The sequence below is a fragment of the Botryllus schlosseri genome, chromosome 5, assembly GCF_051294905.1.
Source record: "Botryllus schlosseri isolate E-star chromosome 5, Bs_hap1, whole genome shotgun sequence".
In the NCBI taxonomy this organism is placed as follows: Eukaryota; Metazoa; Chordata; class Ascidiacea; order Stolidobranchia; family Styelidae; genus Botryllus; species Botryllus schlosseri.
In genome coordinates, this window is record NC_137240.1 from 2492452 (window position 1) to 2511547 (window position 19096).

At 39.9% G+C, this 19096-nt stretch overlaps 1 protein-coding gene across 1 annotated transcript; it reads left to right on the forward strand.

Moving 5' to 3' along the window:
- Nucleotides 1-696: 696 nt before the first annotated feature.
- On the forward strand, nucleotides 697-16582 carry LOC145438610 (GTP-binding protein Di-Ras2-like). The gene is made up of 4 exons (XM_080315949.1): nucleotides 697-898; nucleotides 8322-8489; nucleotides 14112-14282; nucleotides 15932-16582. The coding sequence occupies exons 1-4, from the start codon at nucleotides 815-817 to the stop codon at nucleotides 16223-16225; spliced, it is 717 nt and encodes a 238-aa protein (XP_080172075.1). The 5' UTR covers nucleotides 697-814; the 3' UTR covers nucleotides 16226-16582.
- The last annotated feature ends 2514 nt before the right edge of the window (nucleotides 16583-19096 follow it).

The window sequence follows — 19096 nt, forward strand, 5'->3', positions numbered from 1 at the left end:
ACTTATATGGTATGTTCATCGAAGTTCAACAAATAGGCCTGCTCGAGGTATAGTGGAGTATGGAGCTCTTCGTTACTCGGTAGATAGCGGGCATTTGATTATACGGATCAGGCTCGGGCAACTAGATAAGTGTAATTGCACTATAGAGCAAATTACCGGAAATGTAATTGTAGTCTAATTTGTGAAATCTTCCTATGCCTAAATTTTAATTCTAATCTAATTTCTGGTTTTCCTGAAAATGCTGCAGTAGAACTATACAGTGCTAAACGGTCGAAGCTTGCTGTACAAACATATGTCATTGCCTTGCTTATGGGAATGAACTGAAATTTATTTAATGCTCAATTTTTCACGAATTCAGTAATTTAACTTGGAATAATTGCGATAATTTCAATGCAATCCTTAAAAACTGTTTGCTATATTTCCGATAATGGTCTAATTTGGAAATAAATGTGTAGCTATAATTCAAATTCGAGTATAATTTGGGAAAGGCTGACAATTTTCTAGCTGCCCAACTGTAGATAGCGTCACGTATGCGTGAAGCGTGAATACCAGCTTCACATTGCCATCGTCGAAAGATTCTATAATTCTATAGTCTCTATTCCGAAGCACTGCTGTTAAGATCTATCTAACGGGCCAAATAATCCTCAATTCGAGACGGGTAAGCGATACAAGTTTGTGATGTTACAGCCATATTCTTGTATATATTATATATAGAACCATCTCACAGAAGTCTCTCCTTCGATTTTTATGTAACTCGAAGGCCTTAGAAATAGTTGTAATTCGGAACACTGAGAATAGTACGCAAGCTGGCGCTATGGCACACGCAAGAAGCGCATCCCTGCCAACTCTACAGACGTTTCAGAAACAAAGATTGAAGCGATCTTCGGAGATTGATATCGTGAGTAAAAGTGTGATCTGTGATTGAACAATTGAACATAATTGTCCGCGATTGATGGCAGCCACTATCTGTTCATTACATCGCCCTGTGTTTCACATTGTATATATCGTGCGTCTTGACCATACGAGAATGCAACCGGTGATCATTGGCGTAGGCAAAATAAAATTAAGATATTTCGCCGCGTAACTAACTATAATTGACGACTCGTTTTCATACAACTACATGCCTGCCTGTTTGGAGAAGTGGTTTACCTGCCTTGGGTCTGGATTGATGAAGATTTCAATTTGGATCTTTCTTTTCATGCGTCGCAGATGTTCAAGAAGCAACTTCTAACTATTGCCATCAGTCTTCTACAACTACAGGATTTTCAAAATCCGCAACTAGAACTAAAACTCACTTTTCAAAATGCGTATCAAGAACTGCAACTACAACTCAAACTATACCTTTCAAAATCCGCAACTGGCACTAGAACTAAAACTATTCACTTTCCAAAATCTGCAAATAAAACTACTCACTTTTCAAATGACGCACCTAGAACTACAACTTGAACTACCTTTCAAAATCCGCAACTAGAACTGATCACTTTTAAAAATACGAAACTAGAACTAGAACTACTCTATTTTAAAAATCCACAGGTAGAACTAGATTAGAGATACTAAAAAACGTAGTTAGTAAATCGTCAACTACGTAGATCAGGGGTGTCAAACTCAAATGGCGTCGCGGGCCGGATTCAAACCCTCATATCGGCCGCGGGCCGGATAAGGCGATGTTTCCATTATATCTCATGTCCTTGCTTTTCACTTGTACTTTACTGCAAAACATATATAGATAATTATCATAATAGTATATATTAGGCCTACATTGCGCCACGGATCATAGTGGGTTTCATTGCATCAACCAGGAACACCTTTATTCGCGAACAATGGAATTGGCATACTTCTATGTCCACCTTGCTTTAGCCGTGATCGTGCGTTAGCCCGATGCATGCGTTGTGAGGAATACAAAAGATTTAACAATAGCCACAGACGTACTGCCTATAACGGGTTACGCAATGGCGTTTTTGCTTCTGTGAATTTCTACTTTTTGTTCCATTTTCCCATAAAACCCTGAACTCATTGTAAGTTTTCTTCTCGAAATTGGCTGTCAATATCGCCGAGTCGGTGGCTATATTATGTGGCCACGGAAATTGAAGATGCTCGACATTTGCTGTCTTGGGGGATTGTTCAACTGATGTACGGTAGGCCTATATCTACTATTAAAAAAAAACTTGAACATTTCTTACACAGGTGTTGGATAATATAAGAACTTTTCAATTTTCTGAGTATTGCTTCGCGGGCCAGATGAAAACGTTTGGCGGATGCGGTCCGTGGGCCGTATGTTTGACACCTCTGGTGTAAATACTTTCCAAAAACATGTTGTATGAGCCTACGGACGATCACCACCCGATAGCCGACGTATGCGACATGGGATATGGTTGGAACTCTCGAAATAGTCGGTTCAACAGCTATAGTACGCAGATATTTCGTCAAAGGAGCTATATTTACCCTATATTTTCAATTGTCAATGTCAGTCCACTATGGCGTCACAATTGAATATTCGTGACGTCATGGCTCAATAAAAAAAACATAAAAAACAATAAAAACATGTTTTAAACAAGGGCCCTGTTTTAAACATGTTTGTTTCAAATTGAGTTTTGTTTTAAATGCAATAACCTTAGGTATATAGCCGGAGCCCTATGCCGCTATGCTCATAACCGTAGTCAGAAGGCAAGTTTAGGCGGGGCTGTAGAACATTTGGGTTGGATCCAAATTTGCTAAACGATAAAGTTACTAATCCGTTGTGACTTACCGAGCACGATTAAAGTAACAAAACACCAGAAAATTTGGATGGGGCGAAGGAGCCTTTCTGCTCGGTTTGATTGAAATTATCTTATCAATATTTAATGATTGCGTTGCGTGATTACGTAGAGCATGTGCGTGGCTATAAATAGAGACGCTCCAGACACTAAGGGCGGAGCTATGGCGTGCGTGTGAATACTGACGCTCGCGCGGTCAGTGACGTATCGAAATCACACTTGGGACATCATTATGACTCGGAAATCCAAATCTGAGGTTACCGATATAGCATCATATATAGACAACGTTTCTTGAAATTGGTATTTCTCCGCCTCGGCCTATTCGTAGAACAATAACAATTCCGCGTTTGAATTCCCCGTTTTAAAAATGCTCTCTAATTCAAATTGACATCTAAATCTTGTTTGCGCCATAGTAGCTTCGTTGAATCAATATCATGCAAACCGCATAACGACAATAGATTTTCATAGAACGTAGATACTAGCTCTCAGCCATCTTCACATCTGCCGACTAGGGAACAATGTTTCCGAATCAACTATTACTGGTTTCATACACCATTATTTCACTGAGAGCTGTATTATCAACGAGCATTATAGTTTCGTTCCATTTTTCCGCCTTGAAATTTCAATCACAGCATCCAAAACATGTATTTCAAAGCTGCACATGTCAGTGGAAATGGGAATGATATTTATATGAAGCCACAAAGTTAAATGAAATAGGTATGGTCAAAAAATACCAAAATATCTTGATGCGCCCACCTATGGCTCCCATCTTCAGACATGTTCGATTCCTGATGACGATAATAAACATGAAAGGAAAACACTGAAAGTTAGCAATCTGTAGTGTCCGAATAATCGCTATTGCACAACTAAAGTGTGTCTATGTCCGAATAATCGCTATTGCACAACTAAAGTGTATCTATGTCCAACAACACGCAGGTGGATTTTTGACGTGTAACATTTCATGCCTCGTAGAACGATAGCGACTGAAGGACACACATACACACATTGTTTTGCCGCGATATATATAAGCTAATATTTTTATGACGATAGCCGTCATTCCGTGCCGTAGTGATTTCGCATCGCGCATTGTGTGTATTGGTTACAGAGGCGGAATTCCTTAGGCAAATACGCTTGATCTTCATCAAACAAGGTCTTTGTGAACGCTGTTTTATTGTATATATTCCGTAGACCCCGAGAATGATGCATACTCGGTTGACATTAGCGAGTCAATGACGACAATTTGTGACAATCTTTACCGTATGGATTCCAATAAGTGATAGGTATGACGCCACAATACCCAAATAACAAAATGCCTCCATCATGACGACAATAATTAAAGCCATCGACAATTCAACTGTTCCAAAGGACCTGGTTTCTATATTTGAAGACGTTTGCCCCACATGCAGCGATAATAAACGCACTTTTCTCACTACCAGCTGTATATGTTGAAGAGTTGCAGATTCCAGTGAGAACAGCTGATGCCCCCATGTCGTATTTTTGAAATTACTCTACGGAGCCCATGGAGCCTATTGTTTACTGAGTTTGATAACTGAAAATTGTTCAGCTTTTCCCTATTACATTAAAATTATAATTGCTGAATTCGCAAACACTTGGAATTAAAAAGAAATACAGCAAAATCAAATTCAGTCCATATCGAATAAGAGTTCATTCTAATAAGCACAACAATGTCAAATGTATGCACCAAGCTTGATTCCCTTCGCACGTCACAGTTATCCCGTAGCATTTTCATGTTAACCAAAAACTTGATTATAATTAAAATTTAAGCATATAAACATTCATAAATTATAGTATAATTTGATTACCGGCATTTCGCTTCAATTAGTTTAAAAGAAAACTAGAATTATCTAGTTGTCCAAGTGTGACTATAATTATGAGCATGCGAAACTTGGGATTTGGGTTAAAGTTAGGGTAAGGGTCAATTTGGGGTTAGCTGTGGGGTTATAAAGTCACATGCTCATATATCGCATGCTCAACTGTCGTACTATCGGACGTGAATGTTTGTGAACATTGGCTATACTGTAATTCATGGTTGACAACCTGGCTCGCCATTACCTCTTGCACGTGTAAAGGTGTTTCATACACGATGCATGTTCACTGTTCACTGTTCAGTGTTCACTGTTCAGTGTTCACTGTTCAGTTTATACTAATAACAATTTCATCTGATAATTTTATTAGATCAATACACCTCAAGATTGTGATACAATGAAAAGATAGCCAGGTGTCGAAATGACTTGGAGAAGTCTTTGAAATAAGACACACAGCTAGGCGATGTAAAGAAGAGGCATGAACTGCACAATGTGCACATATACACATTGAATGAAAAGTTTAGACGATAACATATAAGGACAAGCGAAATAATGAGGTGGCATTGATGGAAGGCGAGGTCGATATATCAGTTCGATAATCTCGAGCGCTGACTGGTAGGCCTACAGCGTTTTCAATTCGCGATAGCGTCTTCACAATGTCACACGTGCCATCATTTCTCGCGACCTGCGACAAATGATTGCTCAAATCTGTTTGACTGCTCCCAAGTACGCGTTTGATTCGGTCTCAAGGGAAATTCAACTCGTTGGCCATCACGGCGGGCACAAGTCAAATAGCTATTGAGATATGGCAGCATTAAAGATTGATGAGGATCACTACAGCGACGGTGACTAAACGTCTTCACTGCGGTCTGATCCGGGTTCTCGAACTCTGCACTCTGCACTTGTCAAGAATCATTTATCGTGCTTAAGCGCTCGCCAAATGCCTTCAACACTGATATGCACAATGCACATGCACATGTTGTGCATGAATATTGAGCAGTTTTCCAACTTCGCGTGAATATGAGATCGTCCGGAAATGAGTTAGTGGAATTAGACGTATAGTTATAGTTGTACATTTTCCCCAAACTAGAATTCGAATTATAGCTACACAGGTTTTTTCCAAATTAGACTAGAACTCAATTCTCGTTGATAGCATTTTCATGTAAACGATAGACTAGTTTTAATTAAAATAAGTGCGTAGAAGCATTTCACAAATCGAATCAAAATTATATTACCGAAATTTTGTTGTAATTATTCTAATTAGGCGACTATAGACTTGTCTAATCGAATGTTAACAAAACAATACGCCCAAAATCGATTTGATTTTACCTACGTCAACGATGTTGTGACATCACCAAATCATTGGTATAGTAGCAACGTCACTACTACTTTTAGCACCAGCATACCGTTGTGTATTGATTTCTGTTGTAGCCATACAAAGAACGGCCGAGGATAGCATTGTTACCGTCAATACATTTCCGAATGGTCGCTGTTGTAGTTTATGTGAATGTTCCTTCAATTATATTGCTATTATGATATTTTATAATGGCAAATGTAACATTCTTTCCTCGAGAATGCGATGTCGATAAATCCTAATCTCCCACATCGATGACCTTCAGCAGTTTAACCGAGATTCTAATCACAGATTTCGGTCGAAATGAACAAGTTCATTAAACGCGCACGCTGTTGACGGATGTAATATTGGGAACGTCTCAGAGGAGAAGGCTCGTATGCTACGCTAATTGCGCTTAATCGATATCGACACAAAGGGAAAGTTATGCAATCATACTTGCATAAAATGCATAACCTTCGGCATTGGTCTTGAGGGAAGCGTCGAATCTGTTGAGCATTTACATTATTGGTCGTGCAGATTAAATGTATGGGTTCAACCCAAGCCAGCGCAAACCAAGTAAGAGTATCGCATCCGTAAGGTCAACAAAATTAGTTGAACAATTCGATCCGTCCCATGGCATAAGCCGGGATTTCACCGATCACGGGTCAGGTCGCGCATTTTGTTATCGAGTAAAAACTCCCGACGGAATTTTTTCTCTCCTTTATAAGCGAGCGTCAATGCCGAGGTCAGAACTCGTATGATAGTCGCCACTACAGCGTCGGAAGCAACAGGCGTGTATTGGTGTGCTATATCATATAGTCGTATGGGTATGAATTATATTGTAAGATATATAGCTCTTTCGGATTTGATCATATGATTAGAACAAATACATAGTAAGGCTTTTAAAGATCGCTAGCGAATTATCTGTCAACAGTCAGTTAGTGTCCGCTGTGCCGAAGACATCGTAAGCTATACCTGTCCCAGTTTGTATACGTATGGTTTAGCTAGGTAATTGTGCTGCGGCGCCGTAAAGAATAAAATGAAGGTGTCGTTACGAGAGAATATATAAAAATCTCCAGTGCTTTGCGGCTGCTGGAGACCTACCGACGATTCATGCAGTTTTCTGTTTTATTAATATATTAACACCTTAAGATTGCCATAAAATGAAAACACAGCAGGGAGTCAAAACCTCTTGGAGTAGTCTTTCAATCAGACACTCGCCTTGGGCGAGAACATCAGTATATGTTCATTAATAATTTTAATTCAAAATACCATAAGACTGCGATACGATGAAAAGATATGAAGTGCCGAAACGTCTTGGAGTAGTCTTTGGAATCAGACACCCACTTGGGTCTGGGCGATGAACATAAGAGGCATGCACATGCACACTGTACAGTGGATAGAAATGATAGGCGAAATAGATATGTCTGTAGTCCGACCCTCGTACAGTAATCTCGAGCGCAGACTATGTAGTATTTATCTAGTAGAATCTGCTCGCAGTTTGTTACAAATACTCACGCGCGTTTGCACATAACATGTAATGGACAATGACATCGCTCCGTGGGGCTGCATTGGGAGAAATATTTCTATAATATTCTACGGACAAATCTGCTGTATATTTGTGCTAATTTTGGAGACCTCCGCAGATTCGGTGCTGCGCCCGTGACGCTCGTAAAACATCTGTTCGCTATCATAAACGGTCCCGATTTCACGAGGAAGGTGTTCTATGATCTCAGAATCAATGTTGACGATGGCTTTTTGATCGCGGATTTATTTGTGTTCTTGTGCCACGGCCATACGCCAACAAATCTTTCGTTAGTCCGATTTAAATCGGGAATGTAGTCCGATTTAAATCGGGAATGCAGTCACAACTGAAGTCACACTGCTTCGCAGACTTAAGGTCGATTGATAAGGCGATATGTGTGCAAGAAGATCTTAAAATAGGGCCAGTATAGACACACATTCAAGGCCGCGACATTTGTAATATATGTCGTTGTATAGTGCGATTTGTCTCGAGGAAATAGCTTCGCATACAGTTATGTATGGTTTGAGACCTGGACTGGGCAACTAGAATATTGCTGAATTCGTGAAAACTTCGACTTGATATGAACTCAACTTTTTGAATGTCTGAGCCCATTCTCATAAGCATGATGAGAATATTAAAATTCCATACAGCATGCTTGACTCGTTTCGCACTATAGGCTACAGTTCTGTAGGATTAAAAAAAACATATCAGTAAACGTGACAGTATAGCAGTGGTAGTTGAAGTCGAGGTATTAAAAATCGATGGTTGAACCGCGCAGTGAGCAATGATCGTTTTCATGCGTATCATTCTGATATTTGGTACACTGGAAAAAAGTTAATCGCCCATGTTTTACGAAAATGGCAGTTTGTTTTTGTATTTCTCAGAACCCAGCGCTATCGCACAGTTTACGTAGCATGCCCGAGCAGAGTAACGACTATCAAGTGGCCGTGTTCGGAGCGGCCGCAGTTGGCAAAAGCTCTTTGGTTATGAGATTTATAAAAGGGACCTTTAAAGAAACTTACGACCCTACGATTCAAGACACATACGAAAAGGTAAGGGTGATCTATCGATTATCATGAAAATTCGCGTATCGGTAATACAAATTGCCTAGTTTGATTTTCATTGGCATAGTACTGATGTCATCAATAATGCAAAATGATATATGCTATAATTCGAACTAACTAATGTGAGTTTACCGAAGGCTTTATGCACGCATATGCATTACGTAATAAAGGGGTATGTTTCGTCATAGTTTGATGAATGACGCCTAAAAATGTGATCACTTTCGCGCTGATTAGCCACGGCCTGATTAGCATTATGAGTGCAATTGTATTAGTGTTCTTCGTCTTTGTGGCTGGCAGATCTTATAAATAAATAAAGTTTAATTGTTGTAGTTTCAACAAAGATTACTATATTTGCCAATGTCGCTTGAAAGGCTTTAACCACAACTAAGCCAATGCCCGCGTATGATGTAACTCTTGGAGTTATACAATCTGATGGCAAAAATTTAACAGTAGTACTGCAGGGCCTCGGGAACATTGAGAAAACTGGGTTGCGAAACATATTGCGATCCTAATATGGTGTCGCCAGCTTACGGTCTCCTACGTATAACATCCATTTGTCCGCTAAGAACTGGATGACGTAGGCGACTATATTGCCAATAATTTTGGTCAGTATAAAGACAACGTGTACCGGCATCCATGCCCTCATCTACGAAACGCGGTCGATGCGTTTATGATGATGCTAATGGATTGTTGGACGCGACTGCTACTGTTTGTCGACAAGCGTTCTGAATAATGCAAGGCAGGTTGGCAGCCGTGACGTTAAAAAGTGATTAGGCCGAGTATGAGATTGATATAATGGGTTGGACGTAATCCGAACTTTGAACTGACGTAGGCTCGCGGGTATAATCAATAACGCCTTTACGTTGGCACGTGGTGATAGGGGATGATAGAATGGTAGGTTTGTTCGTTGTAAGTGATGAGGACAAAGCAGTCCTCGTTGGTACTTAATTACAAGCCGAAGCGCCGTAAATTTCCATTCGCGTTCGCAGCGATTTCCCATTAAGTAAACAGTATGTATTCCAGGCTTAGTTTTGCCTAAAAAACTTTAAAATGTCAAGTAGAAAGACGCAACGTGGTAAATCTCTGCTCAAGTAGGCTACACGTGTATAAGTAGCGGATTCCGAGTGAAGAGTAAGTATTCTTAGGCCAAGTTGAAACTGTCACGTAGAAGTGAACATTGTCTAAAATCTTAGCAACTTCAGTAAGTGAGGCCAAATCTGCTCGAGTACTCCGAAAAAGAAGAGGTTGTTAGTTTCTGACCTCCTCTGTAAATCTGTTGACCATTGCATTTCACGCTTAGACATTTAAGTCAAGAGCATCGCATACTAGAGAATGACAACAGTAAATGATCCCCCGACACTTCAGTCCCGGAACTAGCGCCTGTACAAATAGTATGACCAAACAATGTGAATCAGCTGACGAGCATTTTCGAAAAACAGAATTACAGAACTCGAAAAAACTTGGAAAGAAGTATAACGAAAATCAGAGTTGATAATGGCAAATGTCTGTGCACCGAGCTTGGTTCTTTTCCCACCATACAGCTCTCCTGTAGCATTTTCAAGAAAACCAGAAATTAAGATTAGGAATAAAATTCGAGCATAAGAAACGTTTCTATAAATAGATTAGAATTAGATTATACCGGAATTTCGCTCAAGTTGGTCAAATTATACAACTAGAATTATCTAGTTGCCCAGGTCTGCATGGCAGATAAAGTGTTTTCGTGTCGAGAAGTGACTCCCTTGACCTACCGTTTGGGACCTACTTGTTAAAATGCAATGAAATTGAGAAAACTATAGCCTGTGAATGTAGCTGGCAACGCGCAAGAGATTCGCTACGATTTTGTAAAGATAGCAATAATTATAATGCTATATATAGGGTATGGTATTTGATGTCCCAACAGTCTATTCCTACGCGTAATTTTGATGCCGTCGAAATCCTTGCATATCACATGAGTGCGATTGGTCCCCGTTATACATTGACGAATGTCCTGCAAACAGATTTGGAACGACTCGAGTCACCTTTTCTGAATAGCTTGACTTGTCTAGGGACTCGTTGCATGAAAAATATGGAATACAACATCAATTGAAAATGCATGCCTCTTTACACACCACACCCTATAGGCCCAGGTGTCTGATTTGAAGACTAATCCAAGTCGTTTCGTCACCTTCCAATCTTTTCATTGTATCGCAGTCTTGTGGTGTTTTGATCCATCGAAAATCTCAATAAAAGGACGAGGGGAGTAGCGAGTTTTGTGTCGTCTTTGATCTAGAAATGTGCGCTACCATTTCCGACAGAACAGACCAATGACCATTTCCCGTATAAGGCTCGTTGGTATAGGTAAATGTTGATATTCCTTACCAAATCATATTTAAGTCGAAATTGCCGTGAAATATAAATATTATATACAGTCGGTTTCTGAGAAATACACGATATATTCACATATTGCCGCAAGGTGGTCCGTTTCGACACCAGACACTGGCATTGCTAGCAACGCGGACGACGTCTAAACCAACATAAGCGGTAATAGATGCCGACTTTCAAATATTTGTCTTCCCATATAGCCGAAATTCTAACGCTGTCGAGGGATTCACAAAAATTGACTGCGGATAATTGGAATAAAATGGTAAATCAAACTAAGCAATTTCAATCCGAGCATCGACGATATTTGTACCACACCGTAGCGTGATTTAATGACGTATTAAGCGTATTACGCGTCACAGAGGCAGACGTCTTCGACAATTCTAGTTCGGTGACCTGGGTTTGTTTGGATTTGCCGTCCATGATTTACATGAATTTCGATAAATATGGTATAGACACTATATTGGCGGTACACAACTTCAATATACAATGGAATAATATATATTCGTATTGAAATAAACCCCAATATTGTTTGGCAGACATTCGTTGGGGGTGATCGTCTGCAACTAATTGGGAAGAACATAGTATGTTTCTCGAAAGGATTTTATATGTCTGTTATACGCCGACAAATGCCTTGCTTGTGACAACAACACTTCCCGTAATACGCGATGAATAACTTGATAACACGGGATGTAGAGGTTGTAAAAGGGTCACGAAAACAGGGAATTCCTGAAGCGACACAGAATAATCGAGATGATAACATCACCGGCAGAATCAAGGGGGATGAGTCACGCTCAGCCTAAGCGCCGTGTGACTGTGACTTAGATCTGAACTCTCGAACAAAACACTTCAGCAACAATCAAACTTGATGTACACATTAATCTACATATCAATTCATTCGACATCACATAGACAGCATAGGCGTACTTTCCATATGAAATGATTATAATGAATCAGCACTTGAGCAGTTATCGGGAATAATTCATGAAGGAGTCACGGTAGCACGCGGCGACAAAGACCTTAAATTACATTTGAAATGTGCCGCCAAATTAATGAATCAATATGTTGTGGAGCATCGATGTTTTTATGTTAGCTCATCATACGACTTAGTCCTACAGAATCCGGACGTGTTCTGGCTGTTCCTGTGTAATTCAATAATTCATTCAGATGACCATGAGTCATGCCACACCAGCGAATCGTATTTACATCCCGAAACCATGGCGTCGCAGTGTATTGGATGTATACATTGGGTCTCTATTTACTAGCGTATGCACAAGTTCTTCCGTTCGAATGAAGCATATAGCTGTGTAAATGTGTACGTGGACATTAGCGACATGGCGTCTTTAACTCCTTGTCCTCGCCTGATTACCTTTGGTGTACCACAAGGTTCGGCAGTTGTCCAGTTCCTTTCCACTTTATATGTAAATGACATCTTGGAAACCTCCTCTCCACACTGTTTGCTGACAACACTCACCTCATCACTAGAGCATACACGCCCAAAGTGCATAAGTCTTTACATGTACAATGTACAATGTACATGTACAGGGTACAGGTATGTACATGTACAGGTACAGGGTCCACCCATAACAGATAAATATCAATGTCGTGCCGCCACGCCATTACTAGCGGTCCAGCGATAGTCGTAACCTTGCGGTGTTTTGAAATTATTTAAAAAAAACTTGACTAAACAAAATCGAGTGCAACGATCAGCATTCGGCCCTGTGGACATTTTGAGAGAATTAGGTCTTTGTAAAGTTATTAGTTTTTTCCAACCATGTTTTGACCCGGTTGAATTTGAAAGAACTTTACAAACATAAACATGGCCAAAATGTGGCCGAAAAAACGAAGGTTTTACTAAAACTTGTTATGTCAAAGTTTGAAAAATGGATCTCAAAATTTGTAAAATGGACTTGAATTATACTTTCTTAACGTATATTGTTAACGTCGTCTTGCATTGGCTATTCGACCAATATCTCATCTTTGAAATTGCGTTATTGCTTCATCTGGGCGGCAATGGATACAGTCGTTTTCCCCGCGGTCTTGAAAGTTCGATATAGCTGTATGTTTGTCATTAAATTTATTGCTAGGCGTTCGCAGATTTGCGAATTCTGAAGTACAAATGTCACAGCTATCATAGCATATAGAGAAACGCTTAAGGAGATAGTAAATCTCATCGGAAAAACAACCGCAACTTTTCGCAACGACAGCATTCTCGTGTGCGCTACTAGGGAAATTGCAGTATGACAGCCATGTCAACCAGTTTACTGAAATATTCATCAAAATAAAACACCACAAGATTGCGATATAATTGAAAGATAAGAGGGTGTATTTTATGTTGTTTAATATAATACCACAAGTTTTATATTTTTCAAGCCTCAACATGTAAGCGGAATACCGCAAGTTTTATATTTTCCAAGCCTCATTTTAATGTTTAATGTTTTAATGTTTAGTTAGGGCATTTTATGCCAACGTTGCAAGCAATCTGACGCAAACAGTAGAAATCGTTTTTGCAAAACCACGTATAAAAGTTCCACATTTAATTGACAGAATCACAGCAGTTTCACGGCGTAATTTCTGTAGGTTATCGATATTGTAAAGTCAGTAATCAGCCAAGATTTTGCTACTTACATCTTATGTAAACTTGATGACAACTTAAACTAACGTCTATGAAATCATATGTCGTTGAATTGTTCGGCATTTAATTAACAATTTTATCAGATCAAAACATCACAATATTGCGATACAATGAAAAGATAGGAAGGTGTCGAAACGACTCAGAGTAATCTTTGAAATCAGATTCCCACCTGGGCCTAGGCGATGTAAATAAGAGGCATGCACAGTGGATGGAAACAAATAAGGGATAATATAAAACGTCTGGCGAGGAGAATCAATGACGTATGTGTCGATTGATAGACGATGTTGATACGTCAGATCGAGGTCCGGTGTAATCTTGATGGTTGACTCTGACCATTCGTTCCGTAGAAATTAGTTACCTTCCCAAGAAGATAAAAGCAATCTGCTCTCTAGTAACATCGAGAGATCCGTAATTAGTATGCTCTTACACAATGACATAATGTACGATATCTCCGTCAATTCTCTACTGGTTGCTGACGATTACCCCTGACTAGTGTCAGCCGAAAATATCCGGATTCATTTCAATATGAATATACTATTCAACAGTAGGCCTTTGTACAGCTAATGCTATTTTATATGCTATTTTGCACTGTTTCTTTACGTGACTTTTTTTAACAGCTGATCAACTGCAACAACAACGTCTGCAAACTACAAATCACTGACACCACCGGGACCCATCCTTTCCCGGCCATGGTCCGACTGTCGATCGTCCAAGGCAGCGCCTTTGTACTGGTGTATTCGATTACGTCAAAGCAATCGCTCGCGGACCTTATGCCAATCTATGAACAGGTGAGTTTTTTATTGCGTCATCCACAGGCTTACTATTTTTCGGTGCATGGTTACTTTAGTCTGCATGTACCTGACTCACTCACTATCAGAGGTTTGAAAATTATTATGCGTTGCCACTCAAGCACAGGTAGAAGTAACTCCGTAAATGATTACTCAAATTACAAGTAACGATTTCCAAGGCGTGTCAAAACTGCTTCAAGCGAAAGTAGGTAATGAAAGCTCTAAAAAGTACTTCATTGAGTATTATTAAAATTGAATTTGGTCGAGGTTTTGCATAATTCTAGCAGTTAATCGGTGATGGCTACTGTCGAAATTACAAGATGCATATTCGCGACTCGCACAAAATCATTAACGACCCTAAAATAGTTGCACTTTTAGAAACTATATAATAATCAAAAATTACAGTGATGAACATCACTAAACTACTTTCAACTTTTCAACGTAATCGAGGTAACTAGTTTAACAGACACTTTTCAAGTAGAAGGGTGACTGCTCCTACTTATATAAAACTTCGAAAAGTAAAATGCTTCGTTACTAACTCCTTACATTCACAGGGCTACACAACGAGACAAATTTCGTTTTATTATTCACATTAGATTAGACCCAGAATTATAACTACATATTTTTTTCCAAATTAGGCTTGAATTTGAATTATTGAATTCGCAGAAACTTGGAAATTGATTAATTTCCGAATTAGAAAGAAATGCAACAAATGTCAAGTTCAGTCCATATCATACGGCCGCAAACCAAACTTTACGCTGATTGGTCGAGAGACAATGGCCATAGAAACGGCGCAGCAACGGAGGACGCTGCATTTACCTAAGATAGCCTAGTTGGCATTACGATGGATTCCTATAGCCGTGTGTATCTTGTGCTTCACCACGGAGATTGTGACTGGGAATCGCACCTCTCTTTAGACGTGATTTTCTAAACTGAATTGGTGTATCTAATGCACTAGCGGCAAAATCCTTGCAAAAGTGGTAGGCGCAAATGATGCTTGTGGAAGTAGGCTTGAAGTCATGCCTTATTACTCTGCATTCCCAATCCTTCCTGTCCTTTGCGCCGGAAGGAAAGGAATGGAAGGATCTGTTCTTCCTAAGTTCATTGCCATTGGTGGCACTGCATTTATAAACACAGCAGTATTTCGGCATTATATTTTAGTATGTGTTGCTAAATATTTTATTTCCTTTCGTAATTCTATTATTGATGAAGAAATGAACATTTCACTGTAATCTTGTCGTTTTTATACAGTCTACACGGCTATAGAAATACATTGAAGTGCCACAAGGCTTGGGTAAAAGCAGCGTCCTTCGTTGCTGCGCCGTTTCTATGGCCATTGTCTCTCGACCAATCAGCGTAAAGTTTGGTTTACGGCCGTACACCAGAGTTCGTTCTCATAAGCACGAGAATGGCAAATGTCTGTACAACAAGCTTATTGGCTCATTTCCCACCATACCCTACAACTGTAGAACTATCAGGAAACACAGAATTGGAGTAGAATTGAATTGAAAGCATAGTAACACTTCACAAATTTGATCTATAGATTAGATTATCAGCTATTTTGCACTAATCAGACAACGAGAATTATAATCCGTTCACATCAGGCCTACAGTGTTTAATGTAGGCTAAACTTGAATTTTTCTTTGCAGATCAAATCCACAAAAAAGTCCTTTCCAGACGTACCTATCATCCTGGTGGGAAATAAATGTGACGAGACGTCTCGCAGCGTGCCGTCGAAAGAAGGCGAGTGCGTCGCCCGTTCTTGGAACTGCCCGTTCATCGAGACCTCGGCGAAAAACAACCATAATGTGAGGGAGCTGTTTCAAAAGCTTTTAGAACAAGAAAAGGGAAGAATAATGACTCTAGACCCGAACACGAAGCAGAAAAAGTCGAAAGGCAAGAAGCGACGGGAGAAATTACAGGCGTGCTGCACGATATTGTGATGATTATGACATCATCACCATCTCGGAGCGAGATGTCGTCAAAGTCGCGCAACCGTGTCGCCGATTTAATCGAGCCATGGTTGCCAACGTACAGGACTTCTACCTCAACAAAAAAAGAAAAGTGTCGCGTGTTTTACGTCAACTTATCGTTGAAATGAACTATATACACGATAATAGCTCTCTGCTCATTCCGATTTCTTTTCGAATAGTTATTATTATTGCAAGTTTCATTTCTTCAATCTAGTCATATAATTTTTATTTCAAAATACTTATTTATGCTTGAAACTCATTGCTTTTATAAGTTGCTTTCTTAACTGCTGGCGCGTGGTGATGAAATACATGAAATATGATTTTTCAGCGAAGTCGTTTGCTGCCAAATGGTGGTGCGAGAGGGGCGAATTTGTACAATGGGCGTGTATGTTACACGAATGGTGTCGTCAGGGCTGTTCAAAAATAACTTTTTTTTTCGGATTCCAGCCATTCACTTATTAAATTGTCAGGTTACCCTAAAAAACGCTGCACACCAAATTTGGTTCAATTCTAACAAGTATAGGACTCCGCAGATCCAATTAAAATTTTTAATTTATTAGGGAAAATTGACAAAAAAATTCAAATTTTTCTGCCAACTCCATGAAATTGTTGAGCTGTCTTCAAAGTCGATGCAAAACAAATTTGACTCAATTCCAACTAAACTCAATAAAAGTTCATATTCAAATCGTAGAACATGGCAGTTCTTTCCTAAATGTGTCTCTAATATTGATAAGATAATTAACATTGCTGCATAGTGCATATGTTTCGAAGCTTTATACGTTGCGGCCATATTTTCTATACCAGTGCTCGGCATAGCACCGCAGTTTGTTCGATTACCTATATCTGTGTAACTATATGTAACTGCAATTACTGCAGATAGGGTTCTTGTTATTATTCGGCTGGTTTAACAAGTTTTGGACGGCTGTAAATTGACATGGTCAGTTTTAACAAGAGCTCGCGCTCATCTTTTACGAATAAAAAGATTTGGACCATTATCGGGTGTAAGAGAATAATGATCCGTCATATGACTCTATTACCGACAGTGCTGGGTTAACTATAAACTTTACTAAATGGCAAATCAGACCATAAGGATACTTAACATAGCGGCACTGCTCTCACAGGTGTGGTCTCAAGTCAGACGCGTGAAAGACATGTCCGCAGCAATCGTTTTCCTCAGTTTTACTCAATTCGAACTACAGCTGAAAGATTTTCATGAAAGTTTCCATTCCAGTAATCTATATCTGCGACACGTCCCAGTTCTTGACCCTTCGCGAAATTTCCGACATGCGACGCATTTCATTTCAGTGACACTTACTCGACACAGTCAAGATAAGAGAACAGATTTTAGATTTAGTGTACTGGTTATGCGCCCGGCTTCTCGATCGGTAGATCTAGGAGGTTAGGGTCAGGATTAGGGTTATGATTAGGGTTAGGTTAGGGTTCGGGTGAGGATTAGGGTTAGGTTAGGATTGGAGTTAGGTTAGGGGGGTTAGGATTAGGTTAGGGTTAGTTTAGGGTTAAGGTTTGGTAATGTTATTGTAACTGTTATTGTTACCCTGGCCCTGGCCGAATTTATCGGGGGCCGAATTTACCGAGGGCCGAATTTACCGTGGGCCGAATTTACCGAGGGCTGAAGTGACCAAGGGCCGAATTCACTGGCCGAATTTACCGAGGACCGAATTTACTGGAAATCAGTAGAACATATCTCATGACCACAGTGATGTTGTTTTGTTTCATTTATATGCTACAATAATATTACCACTGTGTACATGGGTCAAATTGTTATTTTCTGATCACACTGTTAACAATGATAACCGTCCTTCACTAGTGTTGACACTGTCTTATATTTAGTTTTGTTTATTTCGTTACTCTTTGCTGTGCTACTCGACTGAGAGAAGAAATTGATTCATAGTATTATTTATACTGCCAATATACTTGGGTGACTCCGGCCTAGAAGACTTCGGTCATCTCCGGTCTCCCAGTCTATACCATGTTAAATATGGTTAGGAAAATATAAAAAATGTATACTATTGGACGTGAATGTTTGTGGACATTGCCTATACTGTATTTCATGGTTGACGAATAAAAGAATTCTCTCTCTCTCTCTCTCGCAACTCCATCGTCAAAGCATCTCGATGGTGCAGGCGAAAAAGAATATCATCTCTCTCTCGTCACCAGTAAGCAGTTTGTAATCAAACCAACGGTCGTCGAGCATGTCCAGTGTTCACATTCAAGTCGAAATACCGACAATTTCTACTGACTCAATACTATAGTCAGCCCTTAAGTTTACCGAACCACGACCTGACATATCTCCTCGCCTTCCGACACATGCCACCTCTTTTGTCGCCTGTCCTTACATTACCTTCTTCCACTTTTTATTCAGCGTGCATGCCTCGTCTTTACCATGGTGATTGGGATACTCTAAAAAGTCGTTTCGACACCTTCCTATCTTTTCATTGTATCGCAGTCTGGTGTATTGAAATTGTTAATAATAAATTAAATTGCCAGAAGCGAGATTCGTATAGGCAAGCGACTTTATCCCGTCAGTGCGTGATGGGCCTGATCAGCAATCATTTTGAATATCTCGTCACTAATCCAACCGCAAAGAAAATAACATTCGCGGTTGAAATAATAACAAGAATCTTAACGGTGTAGGAGAGGGTATGATCGATTTGACTCTGCGTAGGGTCAAGCCGGTCAACTGGTCTGATCGCACCCGCTATTTCGCCCGAATGTCGTGCACCTTTGTACCATAACTGTAAATATTATAATATCCAGTGGTGGCTTTTGGGGTGGGAGAGGTGGGCGGTCGCCCGGGGCCCCCTGGTCGAAGGGGCCCCC

Bases quoted from the DNA above. Each gene is read 5' to 3' on its own strand.
- LOC145438610 (XM_080315949.1), top strand. From the start codon at position 815: ATGGCACACGCAAGAAGCGCATCCCTGCCAACTCTACAGACGTTTCAG. The intron at 8,490-14,111 runs GTAAGGGTGATC...TTTTTTTAACAG, and splicing joins TTCAAGACACATACGAAAAG to CTGATCAACTGCAACAACAA. The intron at 14,283-15,931 runs GTGAGTTTTTTA...TTTTCTTTGCAG, and splicing joins TTATGCCAATCTATGAACAG to ATCAAATCCACAAAAAAGTC.